General features: G+C 37.9%; 2 protein-coding genes across 3 annotated transcripts in view; one reads left to right on the top strand and one right to left on the bottom strand.

Moving 5' to 3' along the window:
• Positions 1-14,195, bottom strand: part of ALPK1 (alpha kinase 1) — a 67,572-nt gene extending 53,377 nt beyond the window's left edge. The window contains exons 1-2 of the mRNA XM_087724217.1: positions 14,103-14,195; positions 855-1,013 (exon numbers count right to left, since the gene is read on the bottom strand). The gene's annotated coding sequence lies outside the window, so the exon portion shown is untranslated. The remainder of the gene's footprint in view (positions 1-854; positions 1,014-14,102) is intronic.
• TIFA (TRAF interacting protein with forkhead associated domain) lies at positions 13,628-15,739 on the top strand. Of its 2 annotated transcripts, none has more exons than XM_014062317.2 (2): positions 13,628-13,854; positions 15,154-15,739. In XM_014062317.2, exon 2 carries the CDS (start codon positions 15,176-15,178, stop codon positions 15,713-15,715), a length of 540 nt encoding a protein of 179 aa, XP_013917792.2. In that variant the 5' UTR covers positions 13,628-13,854; positions 15,154-15,175; the 3' UTR covers positions 15,716-15,739. The 2 variants fall into 2 exon arrangements, with proteins under 2 accessions (XP_013917792.2, XP_013917793.2); XM_014062318.2 differs by lacking the exon at positions 13,628-13,854 and adding an exon at positions 14,280-14,473.
• Positions 15,740-17,668: the final 1,929 nt, after the last annotated feature.

Raw genomic sequence — 17,668 nt, 5'->3', positions numbered from 1 at the left:
CATATCTACCTGATCATGATCATGGTGTGTGAATACTTTCGAGTTGCGAAAGTATTCTTTAAATCAATATTTGACTTAAAGATTTCAAAATGTTTATCATGTTTGAGATTCAAGGAACGTAAAGCCTGTCAATTATGCTTTTGTATTTATAAATAATATAATCTTTATGAGACTAAATGTTTATATAATGCACTTTTACAAGTGACACCAATATGTTGCAAAACTTTGTGGTTTTTTTTAATGTTAACTCCCTGCATTAAGAAAAAGAGAAGAAAACAGAGATATAAAGATACAATTACAGCATTTCTCCAGAAGTAACACCACTTTAAATTTCTTCAATAAATAGGGGAAATAAAACAAAGTCTAATGTATCTTGTCATACATAGACAAAATTTGGAGTAGTATTTAGACCACTATATATGGTAATATGCTACACTTTCAGCCTATAGAATATGACAAAGAGTTTCAGATAAAGTAAATAGTGTAATCAAATAAAGAAAATAATAAACAAGTTATGGTATGGAGTATGTGAACAATTTAGACAGAATGGGTATCCACAATTAGTCATCACAAGATGTCTGTGCAACACAGAGGGGAGAAAGGGAAAAAAACAAGTTACAAGATCAACCACATGATACATCCTGCTATACATTCAAAAACATTTCAGAAGCTGTAGAATGTGGCTTCCAAGGTTTGCAAGTGGGCATTGCACACTGCCCAGAGCCTACCATACGTGGACAAATTATGCATTGTAAAGATCGCTTGGAGGTGGGAGATACTTCCAGTGTAATCTACCAGATCCCCTGCATGGATTGCCCCTGTGACTATATAGGACAGATGGGGAAGAAGCTTACCATCAGTTTGCAAGAATACAAGCAAGCGGTCAGATGAGAAGACCCAAACTCATTGATAGCCTTACACTGCAACGAACAGGAACATACTATATTTATTTTTGCAGCTACTAAGATTGTTCGATGGACAGTCCCAAAAACAGCCAGGAAAGTGATTGAAGTCTGGGAAACAAAATGGGGGAAACCTTCATCAGTCAACATATGCTGATTTACCACCAGCTTATCAAGTACTTAGGAGGCGAGGACTTAGCAGCAGAAGCAAATAACAGCCAACAACTTAATAGCCAATAACACCCCAATCAACATCTAAAAAGCCACATACAACAGGCACCATATAAATACCACACACAGAACAGCCCAAAGCACACAGTTTGCTAGAGAGAAGTTCCCTGAAGATGAATGAATCAGAAAGCTTGGAAGACAAAACCGCTGGTCCTGGTGATCGACACAAATTGGATCCTGAAACAAGTTATTGTTCTCTTTATATAGACACAGGTCTGTGAATAGGATACACTGAAATTATATTGTAGTCTTTAAAATCTTTGGAGCTTGCATCTGTATTCTTATGTTTTTGCAAAGGGGTATGCTTACTCTTTGCCTCAGAAGAATAATTTCCTTATTATACCAAAAACATACACCTACACTTATGCAACAACTTATATCATGTTTAGTACTTCCTACATTATTCATGACATTTTCCCTTTGCAGCAGAACAACAGACAGGATGTAATTCTGTGATAGAGTAACCACTTTGGATTCAGAAGATCCCAGGGACAATATATAATATCTTCCAAAGCCAGATAGCAGCGTGAGTATAGTCCTCTGAAGGAAAGAAGATAATGCAACTGCATCTACAACTGATTCCAGAAGAAACAATATGGAAATAATCACTTATATATAACTTCCTTCTTGGAAATATATGGACAACTAAGGGTGATTGTTGTTAGTTGCGAAGTCGTGTCCGACCCATCGCAACCCCATGGACAACGCTCCTCCAGGCCTTCCTGTCCTCTACTATCCTCTGGAGTCCATTTAAGCTCACATCTACTGCTTCAGTGGCTCCTCCAACTAGGGGTTAACATGTACTCCATATATTAGAAAACCGTAGCATGAAAGAGTATTTCTTGAATTTATGACTGAGAAGATTTGAAACGGGACTAGTCTGTGGCACTCTGGATTATTTTTGACAAAGCGTATTCTACTGTGTTATTTCTGAAGACAATTCTGGTTATTCAGTGGTGCTTGCTCCTGGTAATTTTCCAGATGAGGTTCCCCCCCCCCCCCAACTGGTTTATTTCAGATGTTAGGGTACAAATTCAGCTGTCACTTCAGCCAAGTGAGGATTGTATATCAGCTTATCACATTCATGAAAGATACAAATTTAAACTAGATTTAAGTAGCAAATATTCAGAATTCCGCTGGGTGACAGCAAAGAGAGACAGAAAACTCTTAAATTTTTGCTGCCATCTACTGGTTTAGACTATGTAGTCCATATTTAGTAATCCTAGCCACAAACTAAAATTTCTGTCCTAAGAATTTTCAAAGAAAGATGCTTTTCATGATGAATCAATTCACCCTAAGAGGTTTGTCACTATTATTTTAATTGAGTAAAGTAAAACAAAATAAAGATACAAGTAATTTTTTTGCTTTACTTAATATTTGGAGAAACTTGATTCTCAGAAAATATATTGCTGTTAAGAAGAAAACACAAATATATTTCTTTCCTTATCACTATTCCCTTTGTCATAGTCAGACAATGCCCTGGTGATTTTGAGATTTTTGTGTCTGTGTGTTCTCCCTTTCTGCAGGGAAATTGCTCTCTATATGCCATGTCTGATATCTATAATACGAGATGGGCCACGAATAACCACAGCACTGTCTACCCCCAACAGACTCATTTTCTTCAGATACCAGTGCACTGGTTTGCCATATATTAATTCAATTATTGATACCACTTGGTATATAATTGTACATAATTTCATGTTGAATGCACATCATTTGAAGAACTTGATCATGGCTGTCAGAGTGCCGTACATTTTAAAATCATAATAAAAGCAGCCCTGGAAGTAAAAACAGTGTTTTGGTTTTTTTTTAACCTCAGATGACATTGTACCTTATTTCTATACATGGTTCTGCCATTTAACCTTTTTATCTATTGTGTTGAGTATTGATTACCATAGTGCAGTGGTTCCCAAACTTGGCAACTTTAAGACTTGTGGACTTCAACTCCCAGAATTCTCCAGCCAGCAGAGTTTGGGAATCACTGCCATAGTGGTAGACGGCTGGTGACCTCTATGTATTGTAGAGTGTAACTCTCATAATCCATTGCCCTTGGCTATGCTGACTGTGTCTGATGGAATTATGTACATAATCTTACTATATGAGTTGAGCACCAGCTCTATAGTCTGACAATGCAATGAATTGAATGTAGGACATTTTACATGTGAATAGTTTAAATTTTGTCTTCCAAATAACTTTCTCTATGTATCACTTACTTCAGAATTTAAACTGATAGCAACTGGATAATGCGTTGGTGGGCAATTAATTTTCCCAGGAGGCCACATGACAAACTGAGACTGTTGTGAAGGCCACTACTCCGCCACCACCTTTGTCCCCTCTCGCTGCCATAGGCTGGATAGGGACAGACAAAGGGGCAAATTTAGGACACAAAATGCCCAAGTCTGGGCTAAAGACTTTGCAGTTGCACTCTGCTACACAAGGGCCATTGTTAGTGCACAACCAGTAAATCAATAATATACTCTTTTTTCAGTGCTATTCCCATTTTGAGCAGTGATTAAATGAATTGTTGTAAGTCGATGAGTACATGTATTAGATTTTTGTAGGACTGTCATCACATGAAATTGTAATTTAGTCTCATCCCACAATTCCCTCCTTTCTATTCCCCATTTAATCTCACTTTGGATCAATGACATCTTTATGCCACACCTTTGTTTTATATCCTTATCCTTATCATTTAATTGCTTGCTAATTTTCTAGTTCTTTGTTTGTCTTCTACATGGTTGCTCATACAATATTTTACTTGTTAATCATACCTTGGATTTTTATCTATGACTCTTCAATTCTAGTTATTTCCTACTTTTGAAAACTGTGACCGCCACACTCTTACTCTTGCGGGTTGCCAGAAAATTAGGAAGAGAAAGTTTGTGATGCTTCTGCAATTTTGCCTCTGTGCCTTAACTTCTTCATTTTAACTCTGGATTTCTCAAAGGAAATGCACACAAGTAGAAGTAATGTCAAATTCAGTGAAAAGACTGGTATGTAAAAGGAATCATGTTTAGACATTCTAATAGGATCAGTTTCTGCTGAAGAAGTAATTTTTCAAAAGTAGAACAAACCAAACATTAATGGGCATTATGAACTCATAAAATATGTCCGATGCAACACTGCCCTCTAGGGATAGGAAATAAAATGCAACAGTTTTCTCTAAACCACATTATACAGGTAATCCTTGATTTACAACAGTTCATTTAGTGACCATTAGAAGATTCAACAGCACTGAAAAAAGTGACTTTCACACTTACGACTATTGCATTGTCATGTGATCAAAATTCAGACACTTGGAAACTGACTCATATTTATGACGTATCTCATGAGATTATGTCGTGTCATTATTTCTTGTAACCTTCTGACAAGCAAAGTCAGTGGGCAAACCAGATTCATTTAACAACCTTGTTACTAATTTGACAACTGCAGTGATTCATTTAATAACTGCGATGAGAAAGGTCGTGAAATGGGGCAAAACTCACTTAATGAATAGCTCATTAGAAATTTTGGACTCAACGGTAGTTGTAAGTCAAGGTATACAGTAGAGTGACTGCAAAAAATCAGAAGGAATCTGGTATCACATTTCTTAACTAGCAATATTTATTAAAAGGAATAAATACGATAGTCAGAAAAGATGGTTCCAGCCTCCTGTTTTTGTTATCACATATATTACTTCTTCTGACTGCCGGCTCACTGCAATTTGGCAGTTCGATTCTCACTTTGCTCAAGATTGACTCAGCCTTCCATCCTTCTGAGGTCGATAAAATGAGGACCCAGATTGTTGGGGGACATATGCTGACTCTGTAAACTGCTTAGAGAGGGATGTAAAGTACTGGGAAGCGGTGTATAAGTCTAAGTGCTATTGCTATTAATATACCTATCTATCCTCTTACAATATAGAATAGCAGGAAATCTTTGAAATAACTGGGCAGTGTAATGTATCTGATTGAGATACATGTTTTTTCATTTGAGAAAATAAGGAAAGTTATTTTTTTCTATATTTTTTACATTTATTCTATTAATATTTTCCTAATCTCTATTTTTTCCCTTTTTTATTTGATCACCACTTTGCTCATTAACAGGAGCTCATAACGTTTTTCCAATTTCTTTGTGGAAGTTGTACAGGCAATTATAAAGCTTATTACAAAATCTGAAAGCTTATTAATAAGAGCAGAGTATGTACTTCAATCTTCCAGTGAAATTGAAGTACTGTAAGAGTGTTGAATTTTGGCTACATCGTATATTTAGAATAATTTGTGGTAAAAAGGATCTAAAGACCACTCAGCTCAATTGCTCCATTTTCTTAAAAATATTTCTTTACTGAAAATTTGTTCCACATTTTCCCCAGAAGTATTTATTAGATGAAACTATTGGGGTTTTCCCATGCAACTCTGTAGGATTAACCTCTTTTTTCTACTTCAAAGCAAGCCATGTCTTACTGTTTGATTCAAACAAGAAAAGTAGAGTTTTATTTGCTGATCTTGATTTACAAAGCAAAGTTCACTAGCTTATCATTTCGGACTTTTCTGTAATATGCATTATTTCTATAATACGCACTATAGAATAGGAGAGACTCATTGACAATACAGGTAGCCCTTGAATTACAGCCATACTTAACTAGAATTTCTGACGTAAGTCAGAATGTGGTTGTAAGTCAAACTATCACCTCATTGGATTTGATTTTATCAAACTCTTTTTATGACGGTCAAAACTCAAGTTACTGTGTTGGTAAGTCAAGTCATATGGTCATAAGCATGAACTCAGCTTAACCAAAGGCACTTGATTGGTCCTTCAGGTGCTGATTGGGGGTTACTACTTTGGGTGCTTGGCAATCAGTTTGCAAGTATGTAGTTGCAGTTTTCTGTGATCATGTGATTGCCTTTTGCAACTTCCCTCTGCTTTTCCACCAGCAAAGTCAATGGGGGGTAGCTGCAGGAGGTTGCAAGTCGCTCTTGCAATTTGCTCCCACTCTTCCACTCTTCCACCCAAGGAGCTCCGAGGGGCATGGGGACCTCATGCTCTCTAGTGCCCATCTGCCTGTACAACCTAGTCTCCACTTCTCACAGCCATCTTCCTGCTCATATTCCACATGCGTATTTGTGATAGTCACCTGCCCCAAAGAAATTACCCACCAGCCTGCTTGCATGGAACACAGCTTCAGCAGCACAAGCAAGCCTTTCTGGATTCTCTCTTTTTCCCACATCAAGGTCTCATGAGTTCATTGCTTAACCCAGTGTTTCTCAACCTAGGCAACTTGAAGATGTCCGGACTACAACTCCCAGAATTCCCCAGCCAGCATTCGCTGGCTGGGGAATTCTGGGAGTTGAAGTCCGGACATCTTCAAGTTGCCAAGGTTGAGAAACACTGGCTTAACCACCCATGTGGTTCTTGTTCAACAATGGTAATGGGAACTGTTGAGATTGCTGTTGCTAAATGGTGTAGCCGGGTAATGTCATATTTTATGACTGCATTGTTTAGTGACAGAAATTCTGTTATAAATTGCCAGCCTAACCGAAAGACTATCTGTAGTTTATTGCAGGTAATTGTCACTTAGTCACAGCATTCTTCAGACTGTTTGAAGTTACAGAATGCTGAAAAAGTAGGTTTATGACCGGCCCTTGAACTTGTGGCTGTTGCAATATCCTCATGGTTCTGTAAGCACAATATGGGTGCTTTACAACCAGCATGCATTTACCATGATCTTAGCATCGTGTCTATCCTTAATTAACCTGGATTCACAATGATGACTTATGACTACCGTGATTTGAGTTACAACCTTTGTAAAAATAGCTGTAAAATCAGGACAGGTGAGGATTAGTTGGTTAGGTGATGACTCGATTTAGACCACAATGACTTGCAATGTAAATTACAGTTCCAACTGTGGTCATAAATTGAGGACTACTTGTAATGCCAATTACAATCTTTCCTATCATGTTATTGCCATCTGCAATTTTCCAAGCTGATTTGTGATAAGCAAAGTCAATGGGGAAAATGGCAGGAAGCTACAAGAGGAGATTACAAGACAGCTTGCTTAACAATGCTTAATAATAGCAGTAGAACTGATGTCATAAGTCCAGCACAATCAGGTGACTATTTACTTTATGACCACCTACAGCAGATTTGCCAATCCTGATTGCGGTTGGTAAGACAGGATTAACCTGTATTAATTTCTGCTTGCTATTTTGGGAAACTTTCTAGTATTTCTTTGGGCAAATGATTAGCTCAAAGAAGAACATAAAGGATATAAAAGACACCAGAGATTACAATTTATTAACAGACTGAACCCAGGTTCTATCATTTTCCAAAAATAAATATCTACTTGAGTATATAAGGTGGACTTTATCTAAAATTGTCCACTTTTGCATCCATCTCTAATACAAAACAGATAACATACAACCTATTTAAGGTGAAAATGGTTGAACTACTGCACCACCACTAAATTAGATTCACATTTTCCTCCTCTTTTTTAAACACACACTTTTAATTATCAGTAGTCATCTCTAAGTAATTTGTGAGAGAGAAAGAGAGGGAGGGAGGGAGGGGGAACTATAATAAACCAACCTTCTTTAAGTAATAAATCACTCCTTGAACTTCACTGAAACATTTTCTAGTTTTATAAATAGCAATAAGAATATCATCATTATTCAGGAAGTTGTTTTATTCTTATTTGAAAAGCTTATGTTTCTTGTAACTTGAAGACATTGAGGAAGAGAAATCTAGTAGAGATTTGCAGGAAATTCACAGTGAGGACATTGGTCTCAAACATTGCTCAAAAGGGGATTTCCAGAGATGTCAGTGCCAAGTGATATCAAGTCCTTGTGAGACATAGACTAATAAGGTTGTTTGGCTAATACAAAGACTTTTCCAAACTGCAAATGGAAGTTCAATCTTGCAGCTACTGTATTTAGAATGTTAGAATGTTTTCTTAAAAAAAACCTGTTCTACATGAGCTTAACCATAAACAGTATATAACAGCATATATTAAACATGAGGAATGAATAATAACAATAACATCTGTGATTCATTTATGGATTTAACTTTGACAAGGCAGGGTCCAAAGTGAATTAAGCCATTATCAAAAAAGCAACTTAGCTAAATTTGCAAATTGATCATGATTTTATATAACATGCTAAGCCCCTACATGCAAGCAACATTGTGGCTTGTCAATATGAATCAATTACATCTGAAGGAAGCGCTGATCACCATAAGAAACGAGACAAATGAGAATAGGTATCTGTTCCTATCCATGAAACACACATTGTGACTTCATGATGCAAGATACAAACTCTGCTACTTCTTTGTATTGAAATATTGCATTCAAATATATAACAGAAGAGTTAACATCTCAATGTCACACAACACGAAGATGATGAAAAGTGCTTCCCTCTGGATGCCCATATGAATGGAATAGCTGAAATGGCTGAAAGGGAAGATGATTATATGTGAATGAAATAATCCCATCAAAATGCAATGATATATTTTGGGCTATCTAGTGAAGGAAACCTTCTCTGTTCTACAGAAGATACAGAAAAGAAATGGCCCACTATCATTTATCAAAAATCATATAGTTAGCAGTTCCCTAGAGACACCTGATATTGATCTAGGAAATTCCCTGAAGTATTTCACCTTATTTTTTAAATATGGAGAAAAGAATAGGAAGATTCACACTGAATATTAAACTATAATTTAACATATATACATCAAAATAAACAAATCCGAGTCAACATTTAGATGTTTTTCCACATAGCTATGAAGACATATTAACTAGAATTCAGTATGAAATCCATACTTCTCACTACATACAAATTTTAAAAGAAATTAAACTAAAGGCTAAATAACACAGTTGTAATTTTTATTTGTTTAAGATTTTTTTTATTTTAGACTACAATTCCTGATTTTCAGCAAATAATATACCAGGCATAAAGTAAAACAAAGTGGATTCTTGGTATTTTCTCCCTACTCATTGTACATCATTTGTTTGATGCTATCCTAATTCTTAATTCTACATGTGCATTATTTAGCATTAAGAACTACTGCTACTGTTTAGCATTAAGAATTATTGCTATCCAAAAGCACTTTTTTTCCCCAAAATGATTTTATTTATATATATATATTCCATCTTTATTATTTTTATAAATAACTCAAAGTGGCAAACCTACCTAATATTCCGTCCTCCTCCTATTTTCCCCACAACAACTCTGGGTAATGAGTTGGACTGAGAGAATGATTGCCTCAAAATCACCCAGCTGGCTTTCATGCCTAAAGTTAGAAATGATGCCTCATTTTTCATCAAGATAGGGTGATTTCTACAATTACATAGACATGGTTGGTACACAATATTGTTACTGGAAATAGACAGCAAAAAGTTAGAATTTTTTTTATTGCCTTGCTCTATCTATTTGGTCAAAAGAGTTTTGTAGCCTAAATGTAATAATGCTATGTTTATTTAATTATGATTTTTAAAAAAAGAAATGGCTTGTTCTTACAAAATGGTAAACATAACCTGTGTTTTACAAGTCACAGTGTCTGGTATCACTTGGTGATAAATCTAAATAATTTTAGGTTAGCAATGACATGCAGAAGAACACAAAGCTAACTTTCAATGACATAAAAATATGGATATTGCTGCTTAACAGTTAAATTGACCAAATTTAGGTCAACTTAAACTTCCTGTTTAAGAAATGTTTTATGAACAGAACAGTAAGTTCCCCTTGGGGATTTATGACTGGATGACACCACATGGCCCATGATCACCACATAAATATTATTAAGTATATCATAATTATGTGAATTTACCATAATACTTTTCACAAAACCACATTAACCAAATTATATAACTACAATGGGATAATAGTGGGACAAATCCACAGTATTTGCATCAATGACTTCTAATCCATTCTTTGAGAGCCAGTTTGGTATAGCGGTTAAGATGCTAAACTGGAAACTATGCATTCTAATGCCACTTAGGCAGAAAGTCTTTAAGCCAGTCACTCTCTCTTAGCCCTAGAAGTAGGGCAATGGAATGTCTGAAATCTTGCCAGAAAGCTGCAGGGACAAGTCCTGTTAGTTGGCAGGAGTCAAGATTGACTTCAAGCCACCCCGAAATTTGAAAGTTATAAATAGCTATACAAATGTGATTAATAAATAAAAACTTTATTCTTTTAACATGATGAACCTGGCAGTCAACTCTTTTGAAATATTTCTGAGTTATCAAGTACACGAAAGCCTAGTATTTTAACCTTGGTTCAGGAGGGCCTGGTTACTGAAGGCAAGGAATTTTAAAAGTAGCTTATAAAAGAGTCTCAGATGAAACTATACTTTAAGTTGCTTCATAAAGTTCATTACAGGTAGTTCTTGAGTTATAGCAGTTTGTTTAGTGACCATTCAAAGTTACAATGCACTTATGACCATTTTTCACACTTATGACCATTGCGGCATCCCCATAGTCATGTGATCAAAATTCGCATGCTTTGCAACTGACTCATATTTATGATGGTTGCAGTCATAAATGGTCCTGCGTCATGTCATCCCCATTTGCGACAAACAAAGTCAATGGGGTAGCCAGATTCCATTAATAATTGTGGTACTAATTTAAGTACTGCAGTGATTCACTTAACAACTGTAGCAAGAAAGCCGAGGTGGCGCAATGGTTAAATGCAGCACTGCAGGCTACTTCAGCTGACTGCAGTTCTGCAGTTCGGCTGTTCAAATCTCACTGGCTCAGGGTTGACTCAGTCTTCATCCTTCCGAGGTGGGTAAAATGAGGACCCGGATTGTTGTTGGGGGCAATATGCTGACTCTAAACCGCTTAGAGAGGGCTGAAAGCCCTATGAAGCGGTATATAAGTCTAACTGCTATTGCTATTGCTAAGAAAGGTTGTAAAATGGGGAAAATTCACTTAACAAATGTCTCACTTAGCAACATAAATTTTGGGCTCAATGTGGTCATAAATCTAGGGCTACCTGTATTATTATTATTGTTGTTGTTATTATTTAATATTATTTAATAATACAATTATTATTAAACAGAAGTTTTTTGCAGATTCAGTACTGCAATAATTTCTTTCAGATAAATGAAAGCTTGCCAGCAAAAACTAAATCACAGATAAGAATCAGTTTTGATGCTTGTTAGAAACTGCTAAAGGCAGAAATCAGGTACAAGCACTATTAGTTTGATGGAAAGATGTGGTCGGAAAAGAATCCTAAGAAATCTGCAAGAGACCCAGCTATTAAGAGGTAATGTGGCATTGGCTTACAGGTATGGGCATAAGATCCTGGCAGGGGTCCGGAGATAAACAAAAGTTCATCACTAGCATACTAAAATGTCAACCCTCAATTATTGAATTGAGAAATTTAGAGATCATTCTAAACATGCTGAGATGCGTCTGGAGAACATGTGAATGTGTGCACAATAATATGTGCTCAGGAAGTGGTAGATAACCAATGTGTAAGATTGTAACTTTGTAACTTTGTATTTTTTTGTAGAAAAAGTATAAAAGCTTTGATATAAACCTGGCTGGGGGTGCCCATTTCCTTTTGAGATGAAGTTTACTGAAAATGACAGCTGGGCCGCCCACTTTGCTCCTGTGCAGAAATAAAGTGTTTGAATTCTACCTTCCTCTAGTTAGTGAGAATCATTCTTTACACCACATAAAATGAACAAAGAAGTGGTTTGGGGGTCAGCCTCAAGTTACAACATTTGTTCAGTGACCATTCGAAGTTACAGTGGCACTGAAAAAAGTGACTTATGACTGGTTTTTTTACTTACGACCATTGCAGCATCCCCATCAGTGTGGGATTCAATTGTTTTACTACCAGTACTGTGGGCGTGGCATGGCTTGGTGGGTGTGGCATGGCTTGGTGGGCATGGCAGGGGAAGGATACTGCAAAATCTCAATTTCCTCAAGATCAGCTGGGACTCGGGAGGCAGAGAATAGATGGGGGCAGGGCCAGTCAGAGGTGGTATTTCCTGGTTCTCCAAACTACTCAAAATTTCCACTATCAGTTCTCCAGAACTGGTCAGAACCTGCTGAATACCACCTCTGATTCCCCTGGTCATATGATCAAACTTTGGTCTCTTGGCAACCAGCAGGTATTTATAACAGTTGCAGTGTCACGGTCCTGAAGTCATGTGTTCACCATTTGTAACTTTCCGAGCTGGCTTCTGACAAGCAAAGTCAATGGCAGATTCACCGAGCAACCAATAGATTCATTTAACAACTGCAGGGATCCCCTTAATAATTGTGGCACAAAAAGTCATAAAATGGGGCATAACTCACTTAACACCTATCCTGATTAGCAATAGAAATTTGGGGTTCCATTGTGAACATAAGTCAAGGACTACCTGTACATGTGAAATTTTGTTGAATTAATCTTATCTTGAGATGGTAAAAATATGCTTAATATTGTTTAAGTCATTGGTGTCAAACCACATCACATCATGTGGTGAATGGTGACATGTCGCGACATTTTCTGCCTTTGCGGAGCAAGGGTGGGTGAGGCCTGTGCATAACGCATCCAGCTTGGCAGGCCTGCTTTAAGTCTTCACTATTTTTTTCCAGCATGAATTTCCAGCTCCTATCCAACAAATATTTGCAAACTGCTATTATCAATTTTAGAAATGCTCATTAATTGCCTATTAAAAGTTATAGATTTGAAATTGTCCAAAGCACTTTTCAGTATTTACAGTAATTTAGGAGATCTAGATGCTGTTAATATGTTTGGACAAAATTGTGAAATAAAAGAAAAATTAACTGAATACGCTGTCATTCCTAAGAATTAGTCAATCCAAATGTCTCTTGCAGTATCTTAAAAGGTTTAAAACTTGAAATAAGGTGACAAAGTAGGAAAACACCTAATATCCTACCAATCCCATGAATTCCAATAGAAATTTTCTAACTGAAATTAATCCCAGAATGAAAATTATAATAGGGGTCAAAATTATATTTCAAACCTAATGTCTTCTAATTATGGCATCATTGGATGCTGGAATACAGCTACATTTTGATTTTAAAAATGGAACTATGGCATTCCAAATGCATCAGAGGTATCACATAAGGTTTTTTTAAAATTGTGCCTATGTTTTAATTGAAATTGGATCCTATTTGGAAAAGAGATGCTCAAAGTATCCCCCGTGAAAAAATCACTCATGAAGCACCTATTATCTGCTTAAATTCAGATATCAAAGTATCTCTTTTGATATTGTTTGGTTGTGAAACAATGAGGGCTCCAGAGAAAGAAATAACAAGGTGTCTATTTAAGAACATCAAAATCACAAATGGTGTGTGTGTAAGTGTGTGTGTGTGTGTGAGAGAGAGAGAGAGAGAGAGAGAAAGAGAGAAACTGACTGACTTCCAATTCTCAGTATCGCTGATAAAGATGTTCCGTTATGCCACATTGTAAAGGAGGTTTTATCGACATTTTACAGTCTTGTTTATCAGCTCACATGCCCCACCCTCCTTCTATCTTCGCGGTCTTAGGAAAGGAGGAACTTCGGGTAAGCATCAGAACTGAGACTGTCCCCTTCCCTAACGTTACCCCCTCCCCTTTTGCTGGCCGGGAAAAGGAAAGTAGGAGAGATTTTTCTGCAGTTGCAGCGCGGCATCCTTTCGCCACGCATCTCCTCCCGCGAGTCTCTTCCAAAGACACCCTTTTTCTCACGCTCTCATTGGTGTTGGTGTTGGTGCTGCTGCTGCTGCTTTTGAGATCTCTTTGAAAAGGTGAGTCCCAGGAGGAGGAAGGCAAACTAAATCATATTTTGAAGCTGACCTACCGCTTGGTCTGTTCAATATAGGCTTTGATCATTTAAATTTCTAACACATAAGAGTTCGGTAGAGCCTCTCCCCCGCCCCCCGCCTTCAGACGACGCCTTTTGACGCGAATATACTCGTGTCAAACTCAAAAACAAGCAACGCTGTAGAAAATGACGGGGAGAGGCAACAGAGTTGAAGTAAGGCTGACTGCTTACCCGGGCGGTTGCCCGCCTGGCAAAGTTCAGACGAGAACCGGGTGGAATGGGAGATCAGCCAAGGAATCTTTAGCCCCGCTTAATTGCAGGCTTCAGCGCCTGCCTTGAGGTCTCGTGGGATGTTCCCGAAAAGTCATACTTCCAGTTTCCCCGCCGGAAATAGAAGCGAAAGTGCAAGCCCTCGAAGGGAAGGGCCTCCATTCTGCGAGCAAACGCAAGCAGGATGAAGACGCGCGGGCGGGGAAGACTCCGCCATCTGGGAACGCGGAGCTGAGAAGTTTTGCAAAAGGACGCCTGGTTGAAAAGAATGTAAAAGTTCTTCCCCTTTTGGAGGAGAAGCAATGCGAATAGATGCCCTGGTATATCCCCCGGTAAGAGATGAGGGTGCTTGGTCTAAGCCTCAAACGAAGCATGGTTTGGGTTTTTGCTTTTAATCTAAACGTGTATCTTCAATAGTTTTCGTGCTGCCTGCGTGTTTTTTACCTTTATGTGCTGCCTCATGACTTTATAGAAATGATGATGGATAGGGGATTTAAAAGTCTTAATTGTCACTTTGGATCTCTTCATAAATGGCAGTATTTGAACAATTAGTTAAATCAATACTTCCTATGTAAAAAAAAACCCAGTAAATTAAAATTAACCTTAAGGTTGTTGTTTTTTTTCTTCATTTTTTCAGTTTACTGGGACCAAACCTTGTAGCCGCCATCCTTGTCAAATATTTATGATCCCTGTCAAAATGACTTCGTTGCAGCCCATTTGCTTCCATTTTTGATGGGAGTTTTTTTTTGTTCTTTTAAAAAAAAATATTTACAAACATATAAAATACACATACATAAAACTTAGACATACACCACATTTACCCAATGCAATATGAACAGGAGCCTCCTGTTCTTTCTAATAGCAATTATCAATCGATATCGCTCACCTTATATTGTTTCCCCTTCTATTATATTTCATTTGTATTTCACCATTCACACTTTTTTTTGCTCTTAATGAAGTGTCAAGCATTTATGATTTTAAAATGATTTTAATATGTGCTTTGTTCTTTTAGGATTTTCTGAATTAGTACTGCCATGTCTGATTTTGAAACTCAAGATACTGAAGAGACTGTAACTTGCCTGCAAATCACTGTTTATCATCCAAATCAAGGAGAAAAACCAGTCTTCAATGCTTTAAGCTTCTGTCACGAACAACAGCTGAGAGCAGATGATATAGTGAAATTTGGAAGAGATCCGAATATGTGTCGTTTTCACTTTGTGGATTCACGGGTTTCACGTGTTCAGTTTTGCCTTCAGTTTTTCAGGCACTTCAACAGCTCAGAGTTTGGTTTTGAGATTAAGAATCTGAGCAAAAAGGGAAAGTTATCTGTGGAGGGTGTTGAACTGGCCTATCTAAATAAAGTCAATCTACCAGACAAATGTATAGTTTGCTTTGGAGAGTACCAGATGCAATTGCAAAAACAAGAAGGACAATGTGAAGACTTCTTTAACATCTGCTTTGAATTGGCCAGAACGCCACTGATACAAGAAAACAACCTATTTTTAAAAAAAACAGTATGTGAAAGCGGCAGTTCATACGCCCAATTTCCAACAGAGATGGATGACAATGAATAAATTGGAAAATTCCATGAAAAACAATTGTGTATTCAGTGGGCATCTTTACCTTGTGTTCTATGGTAGTTGAAATGATATCTGTACATCTATATTAGAGGTCCTCAAACTTTTAAAATAGGATTCATGGTCCCTCGGATTTGGGGGGGGGGAGCCGACTAGTTGGGTGGGTGTGGCTAGGTGGTCATGTGATGGTGGGCGTGGTCAATTTAGCTGTCCACTAAACAATGCACACAAATTAAACTTTAATCTGTTTTGTTCCTGGGAGTGTTTTATTTGCTTTTGCATGTTGCTCTTTTGGTTGAATTTTCTTTTTACTAGATTGTTTTTTAAGTTGTTTAGGAGTCTAGTGGTCCACTTTAGGAAACTCAGTTTGCAGCAATTCTTCTCAGCTCCAAGGAGCTTATAATCAACAAGTCTTTTTTTCACTATCTCTCTCCCTTTCTTTCTCTATTTCTATCCCGTGGAGGGGGGGGGGGAGGAAGCCCTGCCCGGGTGCTGGGAATCTGACATCCGGAGTGCGTGAAGACTTATGGCTTTCTGCCTTGCAGAAGCAAAGATGGGCCAGAGATTTAAGAGAACACAGTGCCCCAGTTCCCCTGAGGACAGCCCACCCACCTTCTTGTCCACCTTGGGGCCCCACATCCAGCCCATGACCGGGGGACATGCTGCTTCTGCGCTAGTCTGGCTGGCAGGTGGGTGACCCTCCTCCGCCCATCCAGTCCTCCTGCAGCACTCCTGGCCGCACAGTGGCCCCGCAAGGCCTCTGTGTGGCCCGTTTTTTGGCTTCCCCAGCCTCCAGAAGCACTCTGCTAGTCAAAAATGTTGGCCTTACCTTCCAGTTCCAGCCTACAGGGCTTGCAAAGGTAAGTCCCTGCGCTCGGCCGAAGGGTGGGGGTCTGCGGGTAGGCAGGGCAATGTGGGTGGGATAGCCTTGTCCCACGCAGGCCGGATTAATGGTTTCAGCAGGCTGTATCTGACCTGCGGGCCATAGTTTTAGGACCCCTGATCTATATCGTCACTGATGCCAATAATTAGCATCTTTCAGAGGCACTTGATGAATGGACAGTCATAAAAATTGAATATTGTTTCAACATTGCTACCTTTGGGTATATTTGAAAACTTCCATCAACCAGTTGCAGCAGCTTTCTGTACTTAGATCCCAGTTGTACTGATATTTGTACAAGGAACTTAATGCTTCCATTTTTCTCCTCCCACCATGTTCTTCTATGTCTTTCACTTATAAAAGCATTTGATAACTCAGTGTTTTAAAATGATGAACACAAGAGAAATATGTTTGTTTTTATAAGTATCTTTAAGAAACATTTTGGCCAATGATGTGGTTAACATTTGGAAACCAATTTAATTTTTTAAAAAATATTTAAAGTCCTGAATGGTGTGAGGGATTGCTTATTTAGCATGGACTTGTTTGGGCATTAAAGTTGGTAGATGAGAACTTCTTAGACAGTGTACTAATTTTAAAGACTTAGATTTCAAAATCAAAAGACAAGTGGACATCTATATAAAACAACCAGTAAAAGGCATCGTAAAAAACGAACAGTCCCTTGTTCTTCCAAAATCAAGTACCGGTAATCTTTGACTTTTGACCATGATTGAGCACAAAATTTGTTGCTAACCGAGACATTTGTTAAGTTAATTTTACTACCTTTCTTGCCACAGTTGTTAAGTGAATCACTGCACTTGTTAAGTTAGTAACATGGTTATTAAGTGAAGCTGGCTTCCCCATTGAGGTTGCTTGTCAGAGGGTCACTAAAGGGGATCACATGACCCAGGACACTGCAACCTGTCATAAACAGGTGCCAGTTGCCAAAGATCTGAATTTTAATCACGACCATGGGGTTGTAAATGTGAAAAACAGTCATAAATCACTTTTTTCACTGATGTAAATTTGAATGGTCACTAAGCAAACATGTTAAGTTGCAGATTACCTCTACA

Source organism: Thamnophis sirtalis, unplaced genomic scaffold, assembly GCF_051295495.1.
Source record: "Thamnophis sirtalis isolate CommonGarterSnake01/CBP01778 unplaced genomic scaffold, rThaSir2_p1.2 scaffold_10, whole genome shotgun sequence".
Classification (NCBI taxonomy): domain Eukaryota; kingdom Metazoa; phylum Chordata; class Lepidosauria; order Squamata; family Natricidae; genus Thamnophis; species Thamnophis sirtalis.
Note: the sequence above shows the minus strand (reverse complement) of the source record. Positions and strands in the feature narration are given on the sequence as shown.